This window comes from Sarcophilus harrisii, chromosome 1, assembly GCF_902635505.1.
Source record: "Sarcophilus harrisii chromosome 1, mSarHar1.11, whole genome shotgun sequence".
NCBI lineage: Eukaryota > Metazoa > Chordata > Mammalia > Dasyuromorphia > Dasyuridae > Sarcophilus > Sarcophilus harrisii.
In genome coordinates, this window is record NC_045426.1 from 436126529 (window position 1) to 436148669 (window position 22141).

Sequence of the window (22141 nt, forward strand, 5' to 3'; positions counted from 1 at the left end):
AAGCCAGAAGAGCTGGACTGGAGGGCCTCAGAGAAACTTACTATTCTACATCTTAGCTATGTTTCCCCAAAAATGCAAACTGAAGGTGAGATACCTGAAGTAAAAAGGCAATGGGCTTCCTTGCCAGGGCTTCTCTCTACAGGGTATATTTGCCTGTTCCACAAGCAATTGCCAACAACAGTCACATAATACTTAAGTCTATTTTCTCCATGGAGACTTCTTTGATATCTCCAATCAGTCAGCAACTTTATTCTCTTTCAGGACTTAGAACTTGGCTTTCATACCCCTATATGTACTTAATGCATTAAATCATGTAGTATTCTATCTCACAGTTAACTCCTTTCTGTGTCATTTCCACTTTATAGTTCAATCATTTCAATCATGTTCAATGCTGCATGACCTTACTTAAGAGTTTTCTTGGCAAGGATACTGGAATGGTTTGCCATTTCCTTCTCTAGCTCATTTTGCAGATAAGGAAACTGAGGTAAACAAGATTAAGTGACTTGCTCAGGGTCATACAGGTAGTAAGTGTCTGAATGCAGATTTTTTTGTCTTCCTGACTTCAGACTGACACTTTATTCACTATACCACTTAATCCCCTCTCTATTTACCAGTCTATAAATTCCAGGGGCCACATTTTATTTAGATTTTGTACATCCCCACACCTAACATAGTGTTTTGTATATTTACTCAATATTTTTTTTTAAAATGAAGCATAGTTGAAGGTTTCTAAGTAGTTTGTCAAAAAGATTTGTATAATATGAAACTTTTGTGAATGAGGATATGATTTAGACTGTAGAACATCTGCTTGTGTGCTAATAGGGATAAAAGGGAGAAGAGATATAGCTTCACTTTTTCAATGTTTAAATCTTCATAAGTACAAATTAACTCATTGATATTACACAAATATGAAGGAATATTGCTAGACAAATTCTGTTAATGATACAATCACATCTAGAATAGCATTTTTCACTTACTACGTTGGTTATAACACATTGATAACTTTAAAAATAAAAATCATTAAGTCTAATATATTATTTTTACAAGTAATTTTTATTTCTATAGATTTACCCTTACATATATTTACAAGGACTATGTTATAATTCTGAAACAAATTTACAAGCATGAATCCAATAAGAACTGAAAAAGAATGAGAATCACTAAACTGAGTACACTGAAACAATAATGTGTCCAAACAGACTGCAAATATCCTGTGTCCAAACAGACTGCAAATATTAATGCAGCCTCCCAATTCTAAATCATACACTTGAAAACCTGGCCCAACAGCAATCACTGTTAATAATCTTGACCATTATATATTTTGCCTAATTAAAAACATAAATGACATTAAAAGTCAATTTAAAGAACCTTTAAGTTTCTAAACTGAAACACTCAAGCGTAATTAGTATATATTGGAATTTGATCAAGGATGTACCCCCTCTTCTAAAGATTACCATACCCCAGACTTCTTTTAGTAGATACTTCAAATACATACATATGAGTGTACTGATAAGTGCCACACACATATGCATATGTACATATACTCTTAAGCTACTTGCAAACTGTTAAATGGCTTCTACCATTTCCACTCCTCAATTGAAGTATGTGGATTCCTGCATGTCAGAGGTTCATGAACAGAATTTTTAGCAAATAAGGCCTAAAACAATGAAAAATAATCTATTTATTATAGACCTCAATATGTATATGGGGAGGAGAGAGAGTGTAGGTGTGTGTTAACCAAACTCCATTCAAAACATTTTTTATAGTTTGGCCTTAAGAAGCCCAAGCTGCCAGCTGTTTTATGTCATCTTCATCTTCTTTTCTCCTGGAAGATGCTATAGTTAAAAAAAAAAAAAAAAAAAAAAAAAAAAGATGTAAATCAGCGATTGATACACTGCTGCAAGGATGCAAAAAAAACCACACAAAAAAATTTTAAGTACATTATGTTCAAAAAAAGCTTATTAGTTATTTAGATACTTGTCAATCTTTAAATAATTTCCAGTCCTTTACAATGGAATATGTTTAGCATAGGTAAATATGGGAAAGGTGGTATTTCTTAGGAAACCAATTAATTCCCAAGAGTTTTGCTAGAAGATTACCTGCTCGAGATCGATGTGAAGTAGATGGTACATTTGGCAGCCTACCAGGGTGTGATGGCAGTGAGGTTGAGGGCACATTTGGAAGTCTGACATTTGTCATCTTCTTATTTAATTCCTCCTGCTCCAATTCTTCAAGTTCTGCCATCAGTTCATCCTAAGCCCAAGTGAAACAAAGAATAGCAGATTTAATGTCTCAAGAAGTGGATTGGATCAAATACAATAGCAGGAACATCTGCTTTCTAAATTGATATGTGAAAATTCAATGAGATGGAATTTTTATTTTAAAATGAAACTCTTCTTACAACATTGAACAATAATTAAAATGAATATTTTGTGGTTTTGCAAATTTGATGTGGTTAATCTTATGATACTCCAGTAAACAGCCATTCAAATCATTCATGCTAGAGGAACAGAGAAGCTCACTAGGTTATGGAAAGAGTTTGCACCTGCCTGCTAATTTGTTCAGTGGACTACTCTAACCTTCTATTTAGAAGAAACAATTATTGCAGGCCTGCTATTTGCAGAATGGAAAAGTCGAGTCAAATCCACAAGCATTATCTATGTGCAAGCAGCTGCGTTGTTAAGTACTAGGGATACAAAGAAAAAAAAAACAGTCTGTTCTCAAGGAGCTCACAACTTAAAATCACAAAGACAGGCTCAAATCTTGTCTGACATAGTAACATGACCAAATTATCTCTCCTCTTTCTTTACTTGAAAAATGGAGCTAATAATGTCTTCCCTGATGATTTCATAAGGTTGTTATAAGGATTAGATATGAGCTCTATGAATGTTCCCTATTATCTTCCGAAACTAATGATACATTTATCTTCATCATAATGTATGTAACACAATATTTGTATTTTGGGTGAGTCTGTTTGAAACTACAGAAGGTAGAGCAAAGGATGGTGGTACAAAGTATTATATGTCCAGGGAAAAAATGTTGTTCAACTAGCTATATCTACAATGTTAATATAGTTCTAACCATGAACTTCAGCTCGGTACAGTTCAGTCTAGAGTTTTTTCCTTCTACTAATGGCCAATATGACATAAAGTAATCCTAATGCACTCTGAGAAACAGGGTTAACTCTTAAGTGTGTGTTCTTTTAATAAAGGTTTTAAATAGCCTAAGGACTGTCAGACTTAAATGGACTTCAGACTTGCAGTCTGGAGAAATCTACGGACCCTTTTCAAAGTCATGTTTTTAAATGTATAGAATAAAATGCATGTAATTGCAAAGGAAATCAATTATATCAAAATAAAGTTATTAAATTTTGCATGGTAACAGCAAGATTTTGTGATGATCAGCTATGATAGTCTTAGCTCTTCTCAGCAATACAGTGATCCAAGACAATTCCAATAGACTTTGGGTGGGAAAATGTCATCTACATTGAAAGAAAGAATAATGGAGACTGAATGCAGATCAAAGTATACTATTTTCACCTTCTTTTTAGTTTGGTTTTGTTTCTGCTTTATGTGATTTTCCCCTTTTCTAATTTTTCTTTCCCAACATGACTCATATAGAAATATATTAAAAAATAATTGTGCATATATAATTACAGAAGATTACTTGTTGTCATGGGGAGAAGGGAGGTAAGGGGAGGAGGGGGAAAAATTGGAACTCAAATGTCTTATAAAAACGAATGTTGAAAACTATCTTTACATGTAATTGGAAAAAATATATACTATTAGAATTAAGAAAATAAAATATACTATTAGAAAAAGAAAATAACATTTTATTTGTTAAAATGGTTTCAAAAGCAAGGTCATGTATTCCAGTTTAAGAACCCTACCCTACAATGAGATTATAAGTTTGATCTAAATATGTTATCAAAGAATTTCAGTATCCTTAGGGAAGCATAATGTCCTAGATCTAATCCATTTAACCTAATGAAATAAATCCTTCTGAAATGTCCCTGATCTAATCCAAAACACACTGATTTCAGCCAAAACTTCAAACACATATCTACTTGAATGGTTATTTGGGGAAAAAAAGCCTTTTGTTTAAAAAGGAATAAAATATAAAATGGTATAGACATTGGTGAAATACTGGAGCCTACATGTTTTGATAGTGTTACTGCAAATGGCATATGGATGAACCACAGACAAAACATGTAAGAAAAAGCAGAAGAGTTACTATTTTTTTCCATCAAAAATTACATCAATGCTTTAATGATCTGTGGCTTTGACAATGTACCCAATACAGACTCTACAGTATCTATTTCTTGATTTCCTTTCCTTCCTCTTCTCCATTTCTTGGCTTCTCAGGCTTCCTTCAAGTCTCAGCTAAAGTCAGCCTTCAGCAAGAAGCCTTTCACAGTCCTTCTCCTTAGTCCTAGATTCTTCCTTCTAAGATACCTTCAATTTATCTCGGACTTCTGGAGACACTATAGCACACACACACACACACACACACACACACACACACACAGAGATACTATAGTACACACACACACACACACACACACACATACACACAAATATATACACATATAGACATATGTATATATGGCATTGAAGTATGTGTGTGTACACAATACATGTGTATTTGGAACAGAATAAGTGAAATTTTATACTATAGGGACACTACCATTTCTAATTATCATTTGTGTTTTTATACTAATTAGTTTTAATGGAACATGTTCGTTAATAATGCCATGCCACATTTATTTTGTTTCAGTCTAAGAAATAATAGCTTAACTCTCCAATTCATGATGTTCTTTAACTCTTGAGTCTCCTCTTTGTAGAGTGATCTAATGTGCATTGTGTTTTGCCCAAATGTTAAAGTACTCCTTTCCCCTTAATGGAGTTACTTAGATTTCATTTACTAAAAGTCCTTAATTTATTTACATAATCACATCCTGATTTGCCCTGATTTTAAGAGTCAAAAACTTAATTTGGCTGTTTGCCAAAATATTTTTTTTTCTTTTAAATAAAATACTCCCTGAGATTGTTTTTTTTTTCTCTCTTACTTGCAAAATAAATCTATAGAAATATGTTGATTTAACATAATAAGGCATAAAAGGCAAAGATTTCATTTCAGAGTCAATTAATCTGGGCTCATCATCTGCCTCTGACATGTACTGGCTGTGTGGGCAAGCCATGTCATTGAATATGGAGAAGCAAATCACTTAATTTCACAGTGCTTTAGGAAATTCTCTAAGACTCTAAGTTACAAAGCAGGTACCCATCTGCATTAGTAGAAGGAGTTCTTGTATTCAGAGTTCTTTTTACCAATGAAATTCCAAGTCTAGTCCAAAAAAGAAAATTAAAAGTATGTTGAATTGATAAATAATTTAAATCAGAAATCATTTGCATATTTTGAATGTTAAAAAGGTTTCAGATGATGGAACTTTTGAAGCCATTGACATTTACAATGGATTCAGCTGTAATTTTCATTTTGTTGTGTTACTAACCTCATCAAAATCGTCACCAAATCCAACTCGCTGAGAAAATGCTTCTGAGATTTCCTGGGCGATATCCTGCTGTTCTGTAATCTCTTGCATCAGATCATCTATTTTGTTAATGTCCCTAGGGAAATAATTTTTTTATTGAAATATTTTGACTTTTCAATTTAAAATTATGAATTTAAACATAACTCTACATGAAAAAAATGAACCCATTTACTCTAAAGTCTTTGATATTTTGATATCTCTGCTGTGGTAAGAGCATATAAATAATGTTAACTTTTATAAAACCAACTTTTTAAAATATTTGAATTATAAAAGAAAAACTCTGCCTGAACAATAAATCCTCCCAAATGGCCTCTGCATTTAGGGAATGAGTTCATATAAGGATTTAAGAAAGGAAAAAAAGAAAACTTTTTATGATAAAGATCATTTTATTTTATAGTTAACACAAGGCAAGAAACCCTTTCTTTAGTTTGGTTGAAAAGAAAAAGCAGAGAAATTAAATATGAATCTTTTATGACATAACATCATTTGGAGAATTCAGTTTTTGGGGGGAGGGAAGGGGGTTGAGGACTATTGCTATAGGTTACCAAGTACCATTCCACTTAAGTGACATCATGAGTGGCAGTTCTTATAGTCATTACCAGGAAGCATCTACTAATAGAAACAGATGCAAGAGTGCAAGAAATGTCCTCGACAAGATAACGATCACTCAGTTACCTTAATTAATTGTATAGGCCTCTTAGTAGTCACAATGCCACTGGTAAGTTTACTACAGATGCTAAAGAGAGGCCAGCTTTGGATCTTTGAGATCTGATGATCTCTGAATGATCTCAGCATTCATAATACTATATGTGGATCAGGACACATTATATGTTAAGAGCTTTCAAGTCACTAGCTCCCCTACAAGGGACTTGACAACCTGAAGCTTGACAATTATCTAAATGGTATGGCTACCAAATTAATTCTACATAACCCTAGATGTAAATCATGTACTTGGCAAACCTGAATAGGTCTAAGGATTTTTTAAATCAATTAACTGTATGTTAAAGGGAAATTATTATTCTTCTGATCTCAAAGTTATAAAATGTTTGGGAATAACCATGGAAGCATGGGAGGAGGCAGGAAGGGGATAATATTTGACTCAGGAAATGAATTAAAATATACAGGGCAAGCTAGGGCAATACTAAATTTGGACATTGTCAGGGAAGGAATGGAAGTTAGCTGTTGTCTATAATTGCAATATTTAGCTTCTAATTATTGTATCTATTTTAGAATAAAGCATGCACTAATGTCCTAATGTCATTAGAGGATTCTGACTTTGATAAATAAGTAGAATGTTTTCTCCATGATTGTCAAAATGGCAAGTCAAACTGATTGTTAAAGAAGTTATCATGTCTAATCATGGGCAGATCCCAGCCTTCCCTTTTCTCTCCTCTTCTCCTACTTTGTGGTACCAGAAGTATCTTCTCTAAGGTAATCTAAGTTTATTTTTACTCTGGACTCTCTCTAGCTTTCCTCTCCATCAAAATATGCTCTGAAAAAAAGGATATCACTCATATATATCCTAGTATGAAGTTAAATGTGTGTGTGTTTCTTTTTTCAATATTTAGATGTTAAAGCTTACCTGTAATCACAAAATGTTTCTCTCCCCACTTCCCATTGCTCAAAGTAATTTCTTTTAGCAAAAAGGAAACCATATTGTAGAATATTCCTGGCTTCTGAAATAATACCATACACTAGGCAACTTTCTAACCCATTGAGGCATAATGGGAGCTCTGAAATCTGCTATTTCCCCCTCCTAATAAAGTATTCAATTCAGGATATACTGCATTGGGTTTATTGGAAAATATGCCAGATCACCTCAGCACAGATGTAATCCATTCTGCTTGAAGTTAGCCATTTGTTCCTCCCTAAGAATAATTTCCAGAGGAGGGAATGCTAGCTGGGAAAGAAATTCAAAACCACTCACATATTTTCATGAACTGCTTTCATAGCTTTTGCAGCAAAGCCCATGTTCCTCAACACTTCTGTGTTGGTATGGGAATTTTCCAGGGCTTCTCTCTGGAACTCAATGGTGGAAAGTGTGCCATCAATCTGAGTTAAGTGTTTCTCAAGCCTCTTCTTTCTCTTTAGTGCCTGTAATGCCGCTAGGTAAATAAAAAGTCAAATTTAGAAAGTCAGAAGTGGATTTATCCATTCAAGAACTTTGGATTGAGTGCTTACCCAGTGCTTAGCATGGTGGATTTAGCAATCAGATTATGAAGACATTTGGGGAAAAAAACTGAACTTTTCACCATAACTTCTATTTCGAAGGGAAAGGGACTAGAATTGTTGATATATTGGGATATGGGATTCTCAGATAAGGAAATTCAATCTATCAGTGCAAGTCAGGACTCTCCAATACAGAGTTACGTAGGAAACTGAAGGTGATGTGACCCACCCAGGATCACATAGTATGTCAAAAGCAGGACTGGAGTCATGTCTCTACTTTTGAGACTGGATCTCTTATTTACTACACCTCTCACAATATTCCTCCATTTCACAGAACTATAGATTTAGAGTTGGAAAGTGCCTTAGACATCATCTAGTATAATTCAGTAATTTTGCAGATGAGGACATTGAGGCTCAAAAAAGTTAATGACTCATCTCAGATAATGTAAATGCTATTGCTGAGGTTCAAACCCAGCACTCTTTGCACCACACCATGCTTCCTTTTTGTCCCTGCCTTCATTCATGTTATTCTTGCAAAGAACTAGCAAATAAAAAACATGAGGGAGCAAGTATTTTTTTCCATAAAAGATCCAATGGAAAAGACACTTCATAGCTCATAGACTTTATCTTGGTTCTATTAATATGCATATTCCCTCCACAAATGCTTATTACAACCCTCCTTTGCCTTAGTAGACCATCTTTGTTGAGTTGCTAAAACCAAAAAATGTTATCACCTGATAGCCAATGTTTAGCTTCGCTGAAATTAGCTAGATTAGTATTTAGACAACAGACAAGCTTATAAACTTGGAATCTGTAGATTCCAAAGAATACTTTCCTTAGATGAGCCAAATAAAAGCTTTTTGTTGTTTTTTATTGTTATTATTGGGATGATTTTCTTCATTGGTACTTCCCTAACCCAAGAAAATCAGTCTTGATTTTTTTTTTGAAGCCTTTATGGTTTAACTGGATATATCCAAGACTACAGATACAGAGAAGGATCCAAGGTTTAAAGCCATAAGAATCCTTAGTGGTCATAAAATTCAACCCTTTTCTTTTACACATGAGGGAGATTGAAGCACAGTAAGACTAAGTGCCCTTAGTCTTGTAACTTGTCCAAGGTCACAGTCTCTTGGACAGAATTTGAGTCTAGGTATTTTGAATTTCAAGTGCAAAATCCTACCTCCTAGTTAGACTATAATAATGATAGGATATAACATATATATAATCATAGAACATAATAACAATCAGGGCAGTTAGATGGTGCAGAGGATAGAGCACCAGCCCTTAAGTCAGGAGAACCTGAGTTCAAATCTGGTCTCAGACACTTAGCACTTCCTCGCTGTGTGATCCTGGGCAAGTCACTTAACCCTAATTGCTTCAGGAAAAAAAAAACATAATAATAATAGCAATAGAATTTATATAATACTTACTTAAGGTTTACAAAGTTCTTTACAAATAATATTTTATTTTATCCTCACAACAACCCTGGGAGTTGGGTGCTATTTGTTATTATTCCCATTTTAGAGATGACAAAATTGAAGCAGGCAGAAATTAAGTGACTTGCCAAGATCACAGCGTTAATAAGGATCTAAAAATTCAGGACTTTCTGGCTTCAAACCCAGTTTTCTCTCCACTGTGCCACCTTGGTGCTGTCACAAAAAGTACACCTAAAGCAGCACCTGACCCATCAACTATTATTAGAATTCTTACAAGGTGCTAAGTCACTGGAATTGATAGAGACAATACTTATATATTTAGTACTTATTAGAGTTCACACCTTTCACACCTTTAAGAGAGCATATATAAGCTAGGAGCCTCAACAAGGATGCACTTCGGGAGATTCACAAGTCAGGATTCAGTTGAGGAGATTCACAAGTCTAACACAGAAGCCCACAAGCCCACTCTCGGAGACAGAGTCAGATTCATTCCATTTCCCACCTTTGTACTGGCTGAACGCTTTGGATTCAGAGTGAGCTAGAAGCTGAAGCTGGAAGAGACAAAGGACTAGCAGTAAGAGCTCTCAGAACCAAGGAGAGAGATAGGCCTCTAAGAAAGCTAACCGGGTTATTTTGAAGGAAACAATAAAGGATTTGGACTTTAATCCCTGGCTGCATTTGGGGTGATTACACTGAACTGAAACGAAGGCTGCTCCCAGAAGCCCCCCAAGAAACCTGCTCCTAGAGAACATTATATTTAAGAACATTACAATTACAGCATCAGCTGACACAAACTGGAACAGGGGAGAGCTACAACTAGGGATGGTCAATGGTCCTGCAAGAGGTGAAGTTTGTGTATTATAACACCATGTTCTTGCTCTCTCCCAAATTATTATTCCAGAAAAAACAACAACAACAACAACAATTAGGGAATGCTGAGAAAATTCAAATACTTTGTAGAGATTTGTGGGATTTTACCCTAGAGCAATTGTTCTTTTATCTCTGATGTCAGGCACAAGGTTCCAGTTAAATGAGATGGATTAGAAAATTAAAAGTTGCTAACATGGAAGGTTCCAGGCAAAGAAGTTTCCAGAAAATTGAGAAGTCAGGAGAAAGGGACATTTCCAAAACAAAGATAGCTTGTTGCAAGGAAATTTAGGTCACCAAAATCAGAGGTTTTTAAGATTATCACATTGAGACCAATTATGATTAGACTTGGTTCTTCTCAGGGATTCAGTGATCAAAGGCAATTCCAATAAATTTTGGATGGAAAACACCATCTGCATCCAGATGCATCCAACTATGGAAATGCATCCATCCAACTATGGAAACTGAATATAGATCAACACATACTATCTTAACCTTTTTGTCTTGTGGTTTTTCCTTTGTGTTTTGATTTTTCTCTCCCAACATGAAACAAATGTTAACATGTAAAAAATGAAAGTACATGTATAATAAAAAAATGTTTTTACATATAACTGGGAAAAATAAAAATAAAATAACAAAAAGTTGAACTTAAAAAAAAAGATTACCACATTGACTTAGGTAAGAAATATAGATATTGTATTAAAAACAAACAAACAAAAAAAAAAGATGCACCCTTTTCTCCCCCCCCCCCCAAAAAAAAATTCTTTCTAGGATATATTCTAGATTCCATTCAGATAAAATCCAGACCTATATCTTTTATATATTTACAAACAATAATACATTGATCCAAGATTCTAGAATAGATATTTAAAAGGATAAATATAAATAAATATACTTATATAAATATTGAGCATATTTATATAAAAATCAGAAAATGGATACATAGAATCACAAGATCTTAGTATTATAAAGGACCTTAGAAGTTATCTATTTATCTAGCTTAACCTTCCACCCCTTCAAGAATTTCCTCTGTAGTATCTAACAGAGGATCATTTATCTTTCGATTGAAACTAACAAGAATCTACATAATAAAGATGGAATGAGAAGCCTATGAGACAATTTATGATGTTGAAAAAGTCAATCTTCAAGGATGCTCCTTTTTTTTTACCCTTTCTTCCTTCCACTTCCTTGAAACCCTAAAGCTGAACCCTCACTACTCTGGAGCTTCTGTCATTCCACTCTCTTGAGATCTGCTCTCCCCAATAATGAATGTCCCATGTCCTTTTGGACCACCTTTGCCCTATCAAAATTTAATGGTATTGTATACCATTCCCTCTAGACCTTGTTTTTGCCAATTTTAGTCACGTTATTTACTCTTCAATCTCACTTCCCTCATCTGTAATAATACCTACTCACTCATGAATTTGATGTGAGGATCAAATGAAATACTATATGTATATAATGTACTATATAAATGTTAGCTATTATGTAATACTTATATTTTAACAAACTAAAACTAATCAAATCAGTAATTCAAAGATTTTAAGCAAAGGAAGAAAGCTGATATGAGAAATATTCTGAGACAAGTAAGTCTTTTCCAGAATTCTTTATATCAGATTACACAAAAGCCCACGGTAAACATAAGAACAAGAAACTGTCTCTGATCTATCTATAACAAAATGCAATTTGGAAACTTTAAGACTTCCTTGTGTGGCACAAACAAACAAACAAACAAACAAAAAACCTGACAACTTAAAATGGAAAGCCAGTAATATAAACTAAATTATAACTTCATAAATTATAATAATCTACAAATCTATTCTTCTATAAATAGAATACTTATACTTATGCGTGAATCTAGAAAACAGAACTATATTAAGAGCATGTCAGTTTATATTTATAAACCTCTAGCAGAGAGAAAAAAAATGTATTTCAATGACAAATATTTTGATTTACTACAAAGACAGACTATGGTGAAATTTCTGGTGCTTGAATGAGCTTAAAATCTTTTAATTTTCCATTCTTTCTAAACATTTGCCACAGAACTTTTTGCTTATTAATTAAATTTCCATATTTGCATCTTTGATATTTTGTGTCATGTCATGTTCAGCAATAAAGGCATTGCAGTGTAAATACAGTAGTCCATATCTATAAGCTTCCTTTCTTTAAGCTTAACAGAAAAGCAGCACTTCACTGCAGCAATTGTCTAGAAAAGAAATGCAATATCTGTGTCAAACACCGGGTGGTGCTCAACTGGAGGAAACTAGGAATTTCAAGAGACCCAGATGAGAAGGAAGAGAGTCTTAGAAAGATAGGGCACAATCAGTATAAAATCATAAAACAGAAAAAAAAATGGAGAGGATTTTGGAAAAATAGTGAAATAAGACAGAAAACACTGGGTTCTCCGAATTTCTCCAACAAATAAGATAAAATATCATCTCAAATTAAATTTTATGCAGTAGAAATAATTAAAACTTTATGTAAACTGTGCATACTCTTTGACTCAGAAATACTACTATTATGTCTATACCCCAAGAAAACACTTAAAAAGGAGTAAAGGACCTATGTGTGCAAAAATATTGATAACAGTGCTTTTCATGGTGGTAAATTTTGGAAATTGAGGGGATGCCCATCAATTGGGGAACGGCTAAACAAGCTATGGTATATGAATGTAATGGAATACTATTGTACAATAAGAAATAATGAACAGGCTGACTTCAGAAAAACCTAAAAAGACTTGTATGAACTGATGCTAAGTGAAATGAGCAGAACCAGGAAGATATTGTGTACAATATCAGCAATATAGTGTGATGATCAGCTGTGACCAACCCAACTCTTCTCAGAAACACAAAAGATTCAAGACAAGTACAAAGGACTCATGAAAGGAAATGCTATCCATAACCTGATTTAAAAAAAAAAAAAACCAACTGATGGACTCTTTATATAGAATAAAGCATATTTTCTCATTTTATTCTTTATTATGACTTTCCTCTCTCTTTATCTGTTTCTCTTTTTTTTTTCACAATTCTGAGTAATATGGAAATATTTTTACATGATAGCGCATGCATAAACTAAATCAAAATGCCTACCATTTTCAGAATAAGGAAAGGAAGGGAGAGAGGGGAAAAAACTTAGTACTCAAAATCTCATAAAAATTACTACTAAAAATTTTCTTGAAAATGGGAGAAAACATAAAATACTATTAAAGAAAAAAAGTTGGGATAAAATAGTTGTCCTCCTAAGATAATTTGGGAGAACCTTGGGAAGTCTGGCCCAAGTGAAGTCCAAATACTTTCAGGAGACTCTGCTAAATCAACAAACAGGAAGTCTGGTTGGAGGAAGAGGAGCAGCTGGGTCAGGAGGCAGCTTCAGCTTCAGAACTTTTTACTTCATAGACTATGGGGATTGGACAGCTGAGTAAGGGCAGATTGAAGGACGCTCTGCTGTTGTGGGATGCCTGGTCCATTTGTACTGATAGGATACAGTCCTCAACTGTGTCAGTGAGAAGGTGCAAGCACATGTAGAAGAGGGAAGGGGACCCTGCTGGGGAAGAACAGAATCTCTAGTTTTGGTTCCAGAGCAGAAGGGAGAGCTGAAATTTTCAGTCATAACAGAGGCCACAGCAACCAAATATGTTTGCAGTGGCAGCATTATTGGAAACCCTATAATGGTTCAATTCTTAGTATGATAGTATAATATTAATTTCTCTCACTCCTCAGGGTCTTCTGATTGTCTCCCAATTCCCTCCAGTCATCTCTCATCTTTACCTAATTATTTCCCAATTGTCTCCTCCAATAAGAAATCAGTACTTTAATTCTTTCATCTTGTTTTTCATTCCCTGAAAACCATGTTAACTAGGAAAAGACAAAAGTTCTGGGTTCTTGCCCAAGAAGTTTGAACCCAGAAGTTTGTTTTGAAAACTGCATGCACTGTTAAAGAAATCGTTTGCCTGGATGATACTTGGTTTTTTTATTTCAGTGAGCACTTCCCCCTCCTCTCCCAACCCCCCAAAAAATATTCTGGCATAATTTATCAGAGATAAGAGCAAAGGTATATTTTAATGTCCAGCATAACAGAAGTACCAAGGATTCTTATGTCATAACATAACAGAAATTCACTTTAATGTATCAAAGGATCTATGGATAATATGGGCACTCCCTCCATTGGTGCAGATCGCCTTCTCTCCATGCCTTCTCATATTGTACAATTTTTTTTTCTCATTTGATTTTTTATTTTAATATTTTATTATTTTTTAATTACATGTAAAGATGGTTTTCAATATTCATTTTTCTAAGATTTTGAGTTCTGAATTTTTTTCTCCTCTTCCCCCTCATCATGCTAGTAAGCAATTTCATATAGGTTATGCATGTACATTCATTTTTAACATATTTCCTGAGTCTTGTTGGGAAATAAAAATAAGAACAAAAAAGAAAAATCACAAGAAAGAAAAAAAAATATTTTAGTGTGTTTTAATTCACATTCAGGCTCCTTCATTCTTTCTCTGGATGCAGATAAAATTTTCCATTCAAAAGTTATTGGAATTGCCTTGGATCACTGAATTGATGAGAAGAGTTAAATCTATCAAAGTTGATCATCACATAATCTTGCTGTTGCTGTAAACAATGATCTCCTGTTTCTCATTTCATTTAGTATCAGTTCATGTAACTCTTCACAGGATTTTCTGAAATCAGTCTGTTCATCATCTCTTATAGAACAATAGTGTCCCATTACATTTATATACCATAACTTATTCAACCATTCCTCAATTGAAGGACATCCACTTATTTTCCAATTCTTTGCCACCACAAACATTGTTGCTACAAATATTTTTGCCTCTTTCGTGATCTCTTTTGGATACAGTCCCAGGAGTGACCCTGCTGGATCAAAGGGTATGCACAAGTTTTATAGCCCTTTGGGTATAATTCTAAATTGCTCTCAAGAATAGCTGGATTGGAGGCAGAGCCAAGATGGCGGAGAAGGCACATGCGACTTTCTAAGCTCCTCTCATAACCTCACGACCAATTATTAAATTCAGCCTCAAAAATAGCACTAGACTGGTAAAACCCATGAGGATTAGAAGTACAACTCACCAGCCAAAGATAATCTAGAAGATCGCCAGGAAAGTTTTGTCCTGAGGGGAGGGAACAGACCAGTGCAGGAAGGGAAATAGGAAAGGCTAGCAAACAGAACTGATGGAAAAGGGGGTGCACCTCTGCAGTTAGAAAATTACAGAAGCGACTCTGGCATAGGCTGATTGCTCTGCCTTGGTTGCAAAACAGCAGATCAGCAGTGAAATTAAATCCAAAGGCAGAAAGTACCCTAAAAAACGCCAGAACCTAACAGGATCTGGCTACACCCATCCAAAACAGAAAGTGAAGGACCCAGAGCAGACCATAACACAGCTCTGCAGCCACATACCATAGTATGGGCTTGCTCAGGGAAGTTATGAACCTGCACAGCAGGGGGGCTCGGCCTGGGGCAATAGAACTTCTGCAGTGTGACTGTGCTTCCCTGGACAGAGACACTTCTAGTCCCTGAGGGACTACTTGCTGGTCACCTGCTAATACCTACAGCTCCCCATTGGGCTTTGGCCTGGGGTAGTGACACTTTCACTGCTCAGCGTCTAGCCTCAGGGCAGTTGCTAATCTGCACAGTGGGGGTTCTTCACTGGGCACTTCTGCAGCTTGGGCCAGTGCTAACCAGGTCTGAATCACTTCCAATGGAGGGGTGGGGATGGGGGGGTACTTTTTCCCAGAGCACTCCCATACCTCGCTCCTCTTTGCAACCAGTTTATCCCTGCTTTGCAGAGAAAGCTGGTAACCTCCTTCCCCTGAAGGCAGAACCTAAAGGCTTTAAAAATGAGTAAAAAAATCAAAAGGACAATCGATGATAGCTTCTATACAGAAAGAAAGCAGGTTTGCAACTCTAAGGAAACTAATAGCAAACAGTCTCCAGACAATACCCCAAAGGGGAATGTTACCTGGCCCCCATCACATAACGCTCTCCTAGAAGAGACCATTAAATGTCTAAAAAGAGAGTTAGAAGAAAAATGGGGAAAGAAAAGAGAAGCTATGCAAAAAAGTAACAACTTCCTGAAATGTGAATTGGAAAAGGTAAAGAATTCCCAGGAAGAGCAGGGAAACAAAATTTGTGAATTGGAAAAGGTAAAAAAATCCCAAGAAAGTAGGATTTGTGAATTGGAAAAGATAAAGAATTCCCAAGAAAGTTGGATTTTTGAATTGGAAAAAAAAAATAACTCACTAAAAAAAAAAATTCGTGAAATGGAAAAAAATTCCATAGAGCAAAACAACTCATTTAAAAACTCAATTGGACATATACAAAAAGAAGTAAAAAAAGCTAATGATGAAAATAACTCATTAAAAATCAGAACTGAACAAATAGAAACCAATGATTCATTGAGACATCAAGAATCAGTCAAGCAAAAACAAAAAAATGATAAATTAGAAAAAACATTAACTATTTTCTTGGGAAAATGACAGACCTGGAAAATAGATCTAGGAGAGATAATCTGAGGATTATTGGACTTCCCGAAAATTATGATGAAAAAAGGAGCCTAGATACTATTTTACAGGAAATCATCAAAGAGAACTGTCCAGATGTAACAGAATCAGAAGATAAAATAGGCACTGAAAGAATTCATCGAACACCTTCTGAAAAAGACCCTAAAATAAAAACTCCAAGGAATATTGTGGCCAAAATTCAGAACTATCAGATTAAGGAAAAAATATTACAAACAGCCATTTAAAAAAAAAAAAAAAACAATTTAAATACCGAGGTGCCACAATAAGGATCACCCAAGATCTGGCTGCCTCCACATTAAAGGATTGAAGGGCCTAGAATCTGATATTCCGAAAGGCAAAAGAACTTAGAATGCAACCAAGAATAAACTACCCAGCCAACCTGAGCATTTTCTTTCAGGGAAGAAGATGGATATTTAATGAAACAGGTAAATTCCGTTTGTTTCTAAGGAAAAAACCAGAAGTAAACAAAAAATTTGATCTCCAAACACAGGATTCAAGAGAAGCAGAAAAGGTAAAAGGAACTCTTGAGAACTGTATTTCTGTTGTGGATATATGTAAAGACTACCTGTATACTTTGATTTTATTGATATAACATAAAAAAGGGAAGTAGAAATGGAAAGGGGATAGTGTTGGAAAAAAGGGGAAAGGGGGGATAAAAAGAGGGAAACTACATCCCACAAAGAGGCAAAGGAAACCTATCATATCTGAGGGAATTTAGAGGGGGGGGGCATTGTATGAATCTTACTCTCATCAGAGTTGACTCAAAGAGAAAATAATTGGCATATTTGTTTTACAAAGAATCTTCTCTCACCTCATTAAACAGGGGGAGAGGAAAAAGGAAAAGGAAAAGTGTAATAAGGGAAGGGTACAAGAAAGGGGAGGAAATTCAAAGGGGGGAGGGAGGGGATCCTAAAGAGGGTGAGCAGTGTGATACAAATGGGGCCCATAAGTTTAAAACTGGGAAAGAGGCTTGGGGGGGGCAAGAAAAAGAAAAGCATAATCTGGGGATAATAAGATGGCAGAAAATACAGAATTAGTCATTTTAACCATAAATGTAAATGGGATGAACTCTCCCATTAAGTGGAGGTGGATAGCAGACTGGATCAAAAGTCAGAACCATACAATATGTTATTTACAGGAAACACATTTAAAACAGGGAAATACATACAGAGTAAAGGTAAAAGACTGGAGCAGAATCTATTATGCTTTAGGTGAAGTCGAAAAAGCAGGGGTAGCCATCCTTATCTCAGATCAAGCAAAAGCAAAAATTGATCTAATTAAAAGAGATAAGGAAGGAAACTATATCTTGCTAAAGGGTAGCATAGACAATGAAAAATTATCAATACTAAACATAAATGTACCAAGTGGTATAGCATCTAACTTCCTAAAGGAGAAGTTAAGAGAGTTGCAAGAAGAAATAGACAGAAAAACTATAATAGTGGGAGATCTCAACCTTGCACTCTCAGAATTAGACAAATCAAACCTCAAAATAAATAAGAAAGAAATCAAAGAGGTAAATAGAATATTAGAAAAATTAGGTATGATAGATCTTTGGAGAAAACTGAATGGAGACAGTAAGGAATATACTTTCTTCTCAGCAGTTCATGGAACCTATACAAAAATTGACCATATATTAGGACATAAAGACCTTAAATTTAAATGCAGGAAGGCAGAAATAGTAAATGCTTTCTTTTCAGATCACAATGCAATAAAAACTACATTTAACAAAAACTTAGGGATAAATAGACCAAAAAATAATTGGAAACTAAATAATCTCATCTTAAAGAATGATTGGGTGAAACAGCAAATTATAGACACAATCAGTAATTTCACTCAAGATAATAATAATGATGAGACATCATACCAAAATTTGTGGGATGCAGCCAAAGAAGTAATAAGGGGAAATTTTATATCCTTAGAGGCTTACTTGAATAAAATAGAGAAAGAGAAGATCAGTGAATTGGGCTTGCAACTTCAAAAGCTAGAAAAAAAAACAAATTAAAAACTCCCAATCAAATACTAAACTTGAAATTCTAAAATTAAAAGGATAAATTAATAATATTGAAAGTAAAAAAACTATTGAACTAATAAATAAAACTAAGAATTGGTTTTATGAAAAAAACAATAAAATAGATAAACCTTTGGTAAATCTGATTAGAAAAAGGAGAGAGGAAAATCAAATTAGTAGTTTTAAAAAGAAAAGGGAGAACTTTCCATCAATGAAGAGGAAATTAAAGAAATAATAAGGAGTTACTTTGCCCACTTTATGTCAATAAATTTGATAACCTAAGTGAAATGGATGACTAGCTCCAAAAATATAGGCTTCCCAGATTAACAGAGGAGGAAGTAAATTATTTAAATAGTCCCATTTCAGAAAAAGAAATAGAACAAGCTATTAATCAACTTCCTAAGAAAAAATCCCCAGGACCAGATAGATATATATGTGAATTCTACCAAACATTTAAAGAACAATTAGCCCCAATGCTATATAAACTATTTGAAAAAATAAGGAATGAAGGAGTCCTAACAAATTCCTTTTATGACACAGACATGGTACTGATACCTAAACCGGGTAGGTTGAAAACAGAGAAAGAAAATTATAGACCAATCTCCCTAATGAATACTGATGCTAAAATCTTAAATAAGATATTAGCAAAAAGACTACAGAAAATCATCTCCAGGATAATACACTATGATCAAGTAGGATTTATACCAGGAATGCAGGGCTGGTCCAATATTAGGAAAACTATCAATATAATTGGCCATGTTAATAACCAAATTAACAAAAAACATATGATCATCTCAATAGATGCAGAAAAAGCATTTGATAAAATCCAACATCCATTCCTATTAAAAACACTTGAGAGTATAGGAAAAAATGGACTTTTCCTTAAAATAATTAGTAGCACTTATTTAGCAAAATTGCTGGTTTTAAAATAAACCCACGTATGTCATCAGCATTCTTATATATCACTAACAAAATCCAAGTCAGAGTTACAAAGAGAAATTTCATTTAAAGTAATTACTGATAGTATAAAATGTTTAGGAATCTATCTGCCAAGGGAAAATCAGAAACTTTATGAGCAAAACTACAAAACACTTTCCATATAAATTAAGTCTGATATAACCAACTGGAAAAATATTAAATGCTCTTGGATTGGGCTAGCAAATATAATAAAGATGATAATACTACCTAAACTAATCTATTTATTTAGTGCTATAACAATCAGACTAACTGATGTTAGTTTCTAGTTTTTAGCATCTAAACTATTTTGATGACCTAGAAAAAATAACAACAAAATTCATATGGAAAAACAAAAGGTCAAGAATACATCCCCAGGATAATACATCATGATAAAGTAGGATTTATACCAGGAATTCAGGGCTGGTTCAATATTAGGAAAACTGTCAGTATAATTGTCCATATTAATAACCAAATTAACAAAAACTATATGATCATCACAATAGATGCAGAAAAAGCATTTGATAAAATCCAACATCCATTCCTATTAAAAAACACTTGAGAGTATAGGAATAAATAGATTTCTCCTTAAAATAACCAGTAGCATCTATTTAAAATCATCAGTAAGCATCATATGTAATGTGGACAAACTGCAACCATTCCCAATAAGATCAGGAGTAAAACAAGGTTGCCCACTATCACCATTACTATTACTAATATTGTATTAGAAATGCTAGCTTTGGCAATAAGAGTTGCGAAAGAGATTAAAGGAATTAGAGTAGGTAATGAGGAAACCAAATTAATACTCTTTGCTGATGATGATGATTAGAGAATCCCAGAGATTCTACTAAAAAGTTATTAGAAATAATCCACACCTTTAGCAAAGTTGCAGGATACAAAATAAACCCACATAAGTCATCAGCATTCTTATATATCACTAACAAAATCCAACAATTAGAGTTATAAAGAGAAATTCCATTTAAAGTAACTACTGATAGTATAAAATATTTAGGAATCTATCTGCCAAGGGAAAATCAGAAGCTTTATGAGCAAAACTACAAAACACTTTCCATATAAATTAAGTCTGATCTAACCAATTGGAAAAATATTAAATGCTCTTGGATAGGGTGAGCAAATATAATAAAGATGACAATACTACCTAAACTAATCTATTTATTTAGTGCTATACCAACGAGACTCCCAAAAAACTATTTTAATGACCTAGAAAAAATAACAACAAATTTCATATGAAAAAGCAAAAGGTCAAGAATTTCAAGGGAATGAATGAAAAAAAAAATCAAATGAAGGTGGCCTAGCTGTACCAGATCTAAAATTATATTATAAGGCAGCGGTTACTAAAATCATCTGGTATTGGCTAAGAAATAGACTAGTTGATCAATGGAATAGGTTAGGTTCAAAGGACAAAACAGCCAATAACTTTAATTATCTAGTATTTGACAAACCCAAAGACCCCAGTTTTTGGGATAAGAATGCATTATTTGACAAAACTTGCTGGGAAAATTGGAAATTAGTATGGCAGAAACTAGGCACTGACCCACACTTAACACCGTACAGCAAGATAAGGTCAAAATGGGTTCATGATCTAGGCATAAAGAATGAGATCATAAATAAATTGGAAGGGCATAGGATAGTTTACCTCTCAGACCTGTGGAAGAGGAAGGAATTTATGACCAAAGAAGAACCAGAGATTACTATTGACTACAAAACAGAAAATTTTGATTATATCAAATTGAAAAGTTTTTGTACAAACAAAACTAATGCAGGCAAGATTAGAAGGGCAACAATAAACTGGGAAAACATTTTTACAGTCAAAGGTACTGATAAAGACCTCATTTCCAAAACATATAGAGAATTGACTAATTTATAAGAAATCAAGCCATTCTCCAATTGATAAGTGGTCAAAGGATATGAACAGACAATTTTCAGATGATGAAAGTGAAACTATTACCACTCATATGAAAGGGTGTTCCAAATCACTATTATCAGAGAAATGCAAATTAAGACAACTCTGAGATCCCACTACACACCTGTCAGATTGGCCAGAATGACAGGGACAGATAACGTGGAATTTTGGAGGGGATGTGGGAAAACAGGGACACTGATACATTGTTAGTGGAATTGTGAACACATCCAGCCATTCTGGAGAGCAATTTGGAACTATGCCCAAAAAGTTATCAAACTGTGCATACCCTTTGATCCAGCAGTGTTTCTACTGGGCTTATACCCCAAAGAGATACTAAAAAGGGAAAGGGACCTATATGTGCCAAAATGTTTGTGGCAGCCCTGTTTGTAATGGCCAGAAGCTGGAAAATGAATGGATGCTCATCAATTGGAGAATGGTTGAGTAAATTGTGGTATATGAATGTTATGGAATATTATTGTTCTATAAGAAATGACCAGCAGGACGAATACAGAGAGGATTGGCGAGACTTACATGAACTGATGCTGAGCAAAATGAGCAGAACCAGGAGATCATTATATACCTCAACAACAATACTGTATGAGGATATATTCTGATGGAAGTGGATTTCTTCAACAAAGAGAAGATCTAACTTAGTTTCAATTGATCAAGGATGGACAGAAGCAGCTACAC

The 22141-nt window shown here is 34.4% G+C and overlaps 1 protein-coding gene across 1 annotated transcript in view; it reads right to left on the reverse strand.

The window, feature by feature from the left end:
• Positions 1 to 562: 562 nt before the first annotated feature.
• The window catches only part of CHMP4C (charged multivesicular body protein 4C), a 42342-nt gene continuing 20763 nt past the window's right edge, over positions 563 to 22141 (reverse strand). The window contains exons 2-5 of the mRNA XM_003759674.4: positions 7479 to 7656; positions 5513 to 5627; positions 2100 to 2253; positions 563 to 1835 (exon numbers count right to left, since the gene is read on the reverse strand). Of these exons, the coding sequence (XP_003759722.1) occupies positions 1774 to 1835; positions 2100 to 2253; positions 5513 to 5627; positions 7479 to 7656 (509 nt within the window). The 3' untranslated portion in view covers positions 563 to 1773. The remainder of the gene's footprint in view (positions 1836 to 2099; positions 2254 to 5512; positions 5628 to 7478; positions 7657 to 22141) is intronic.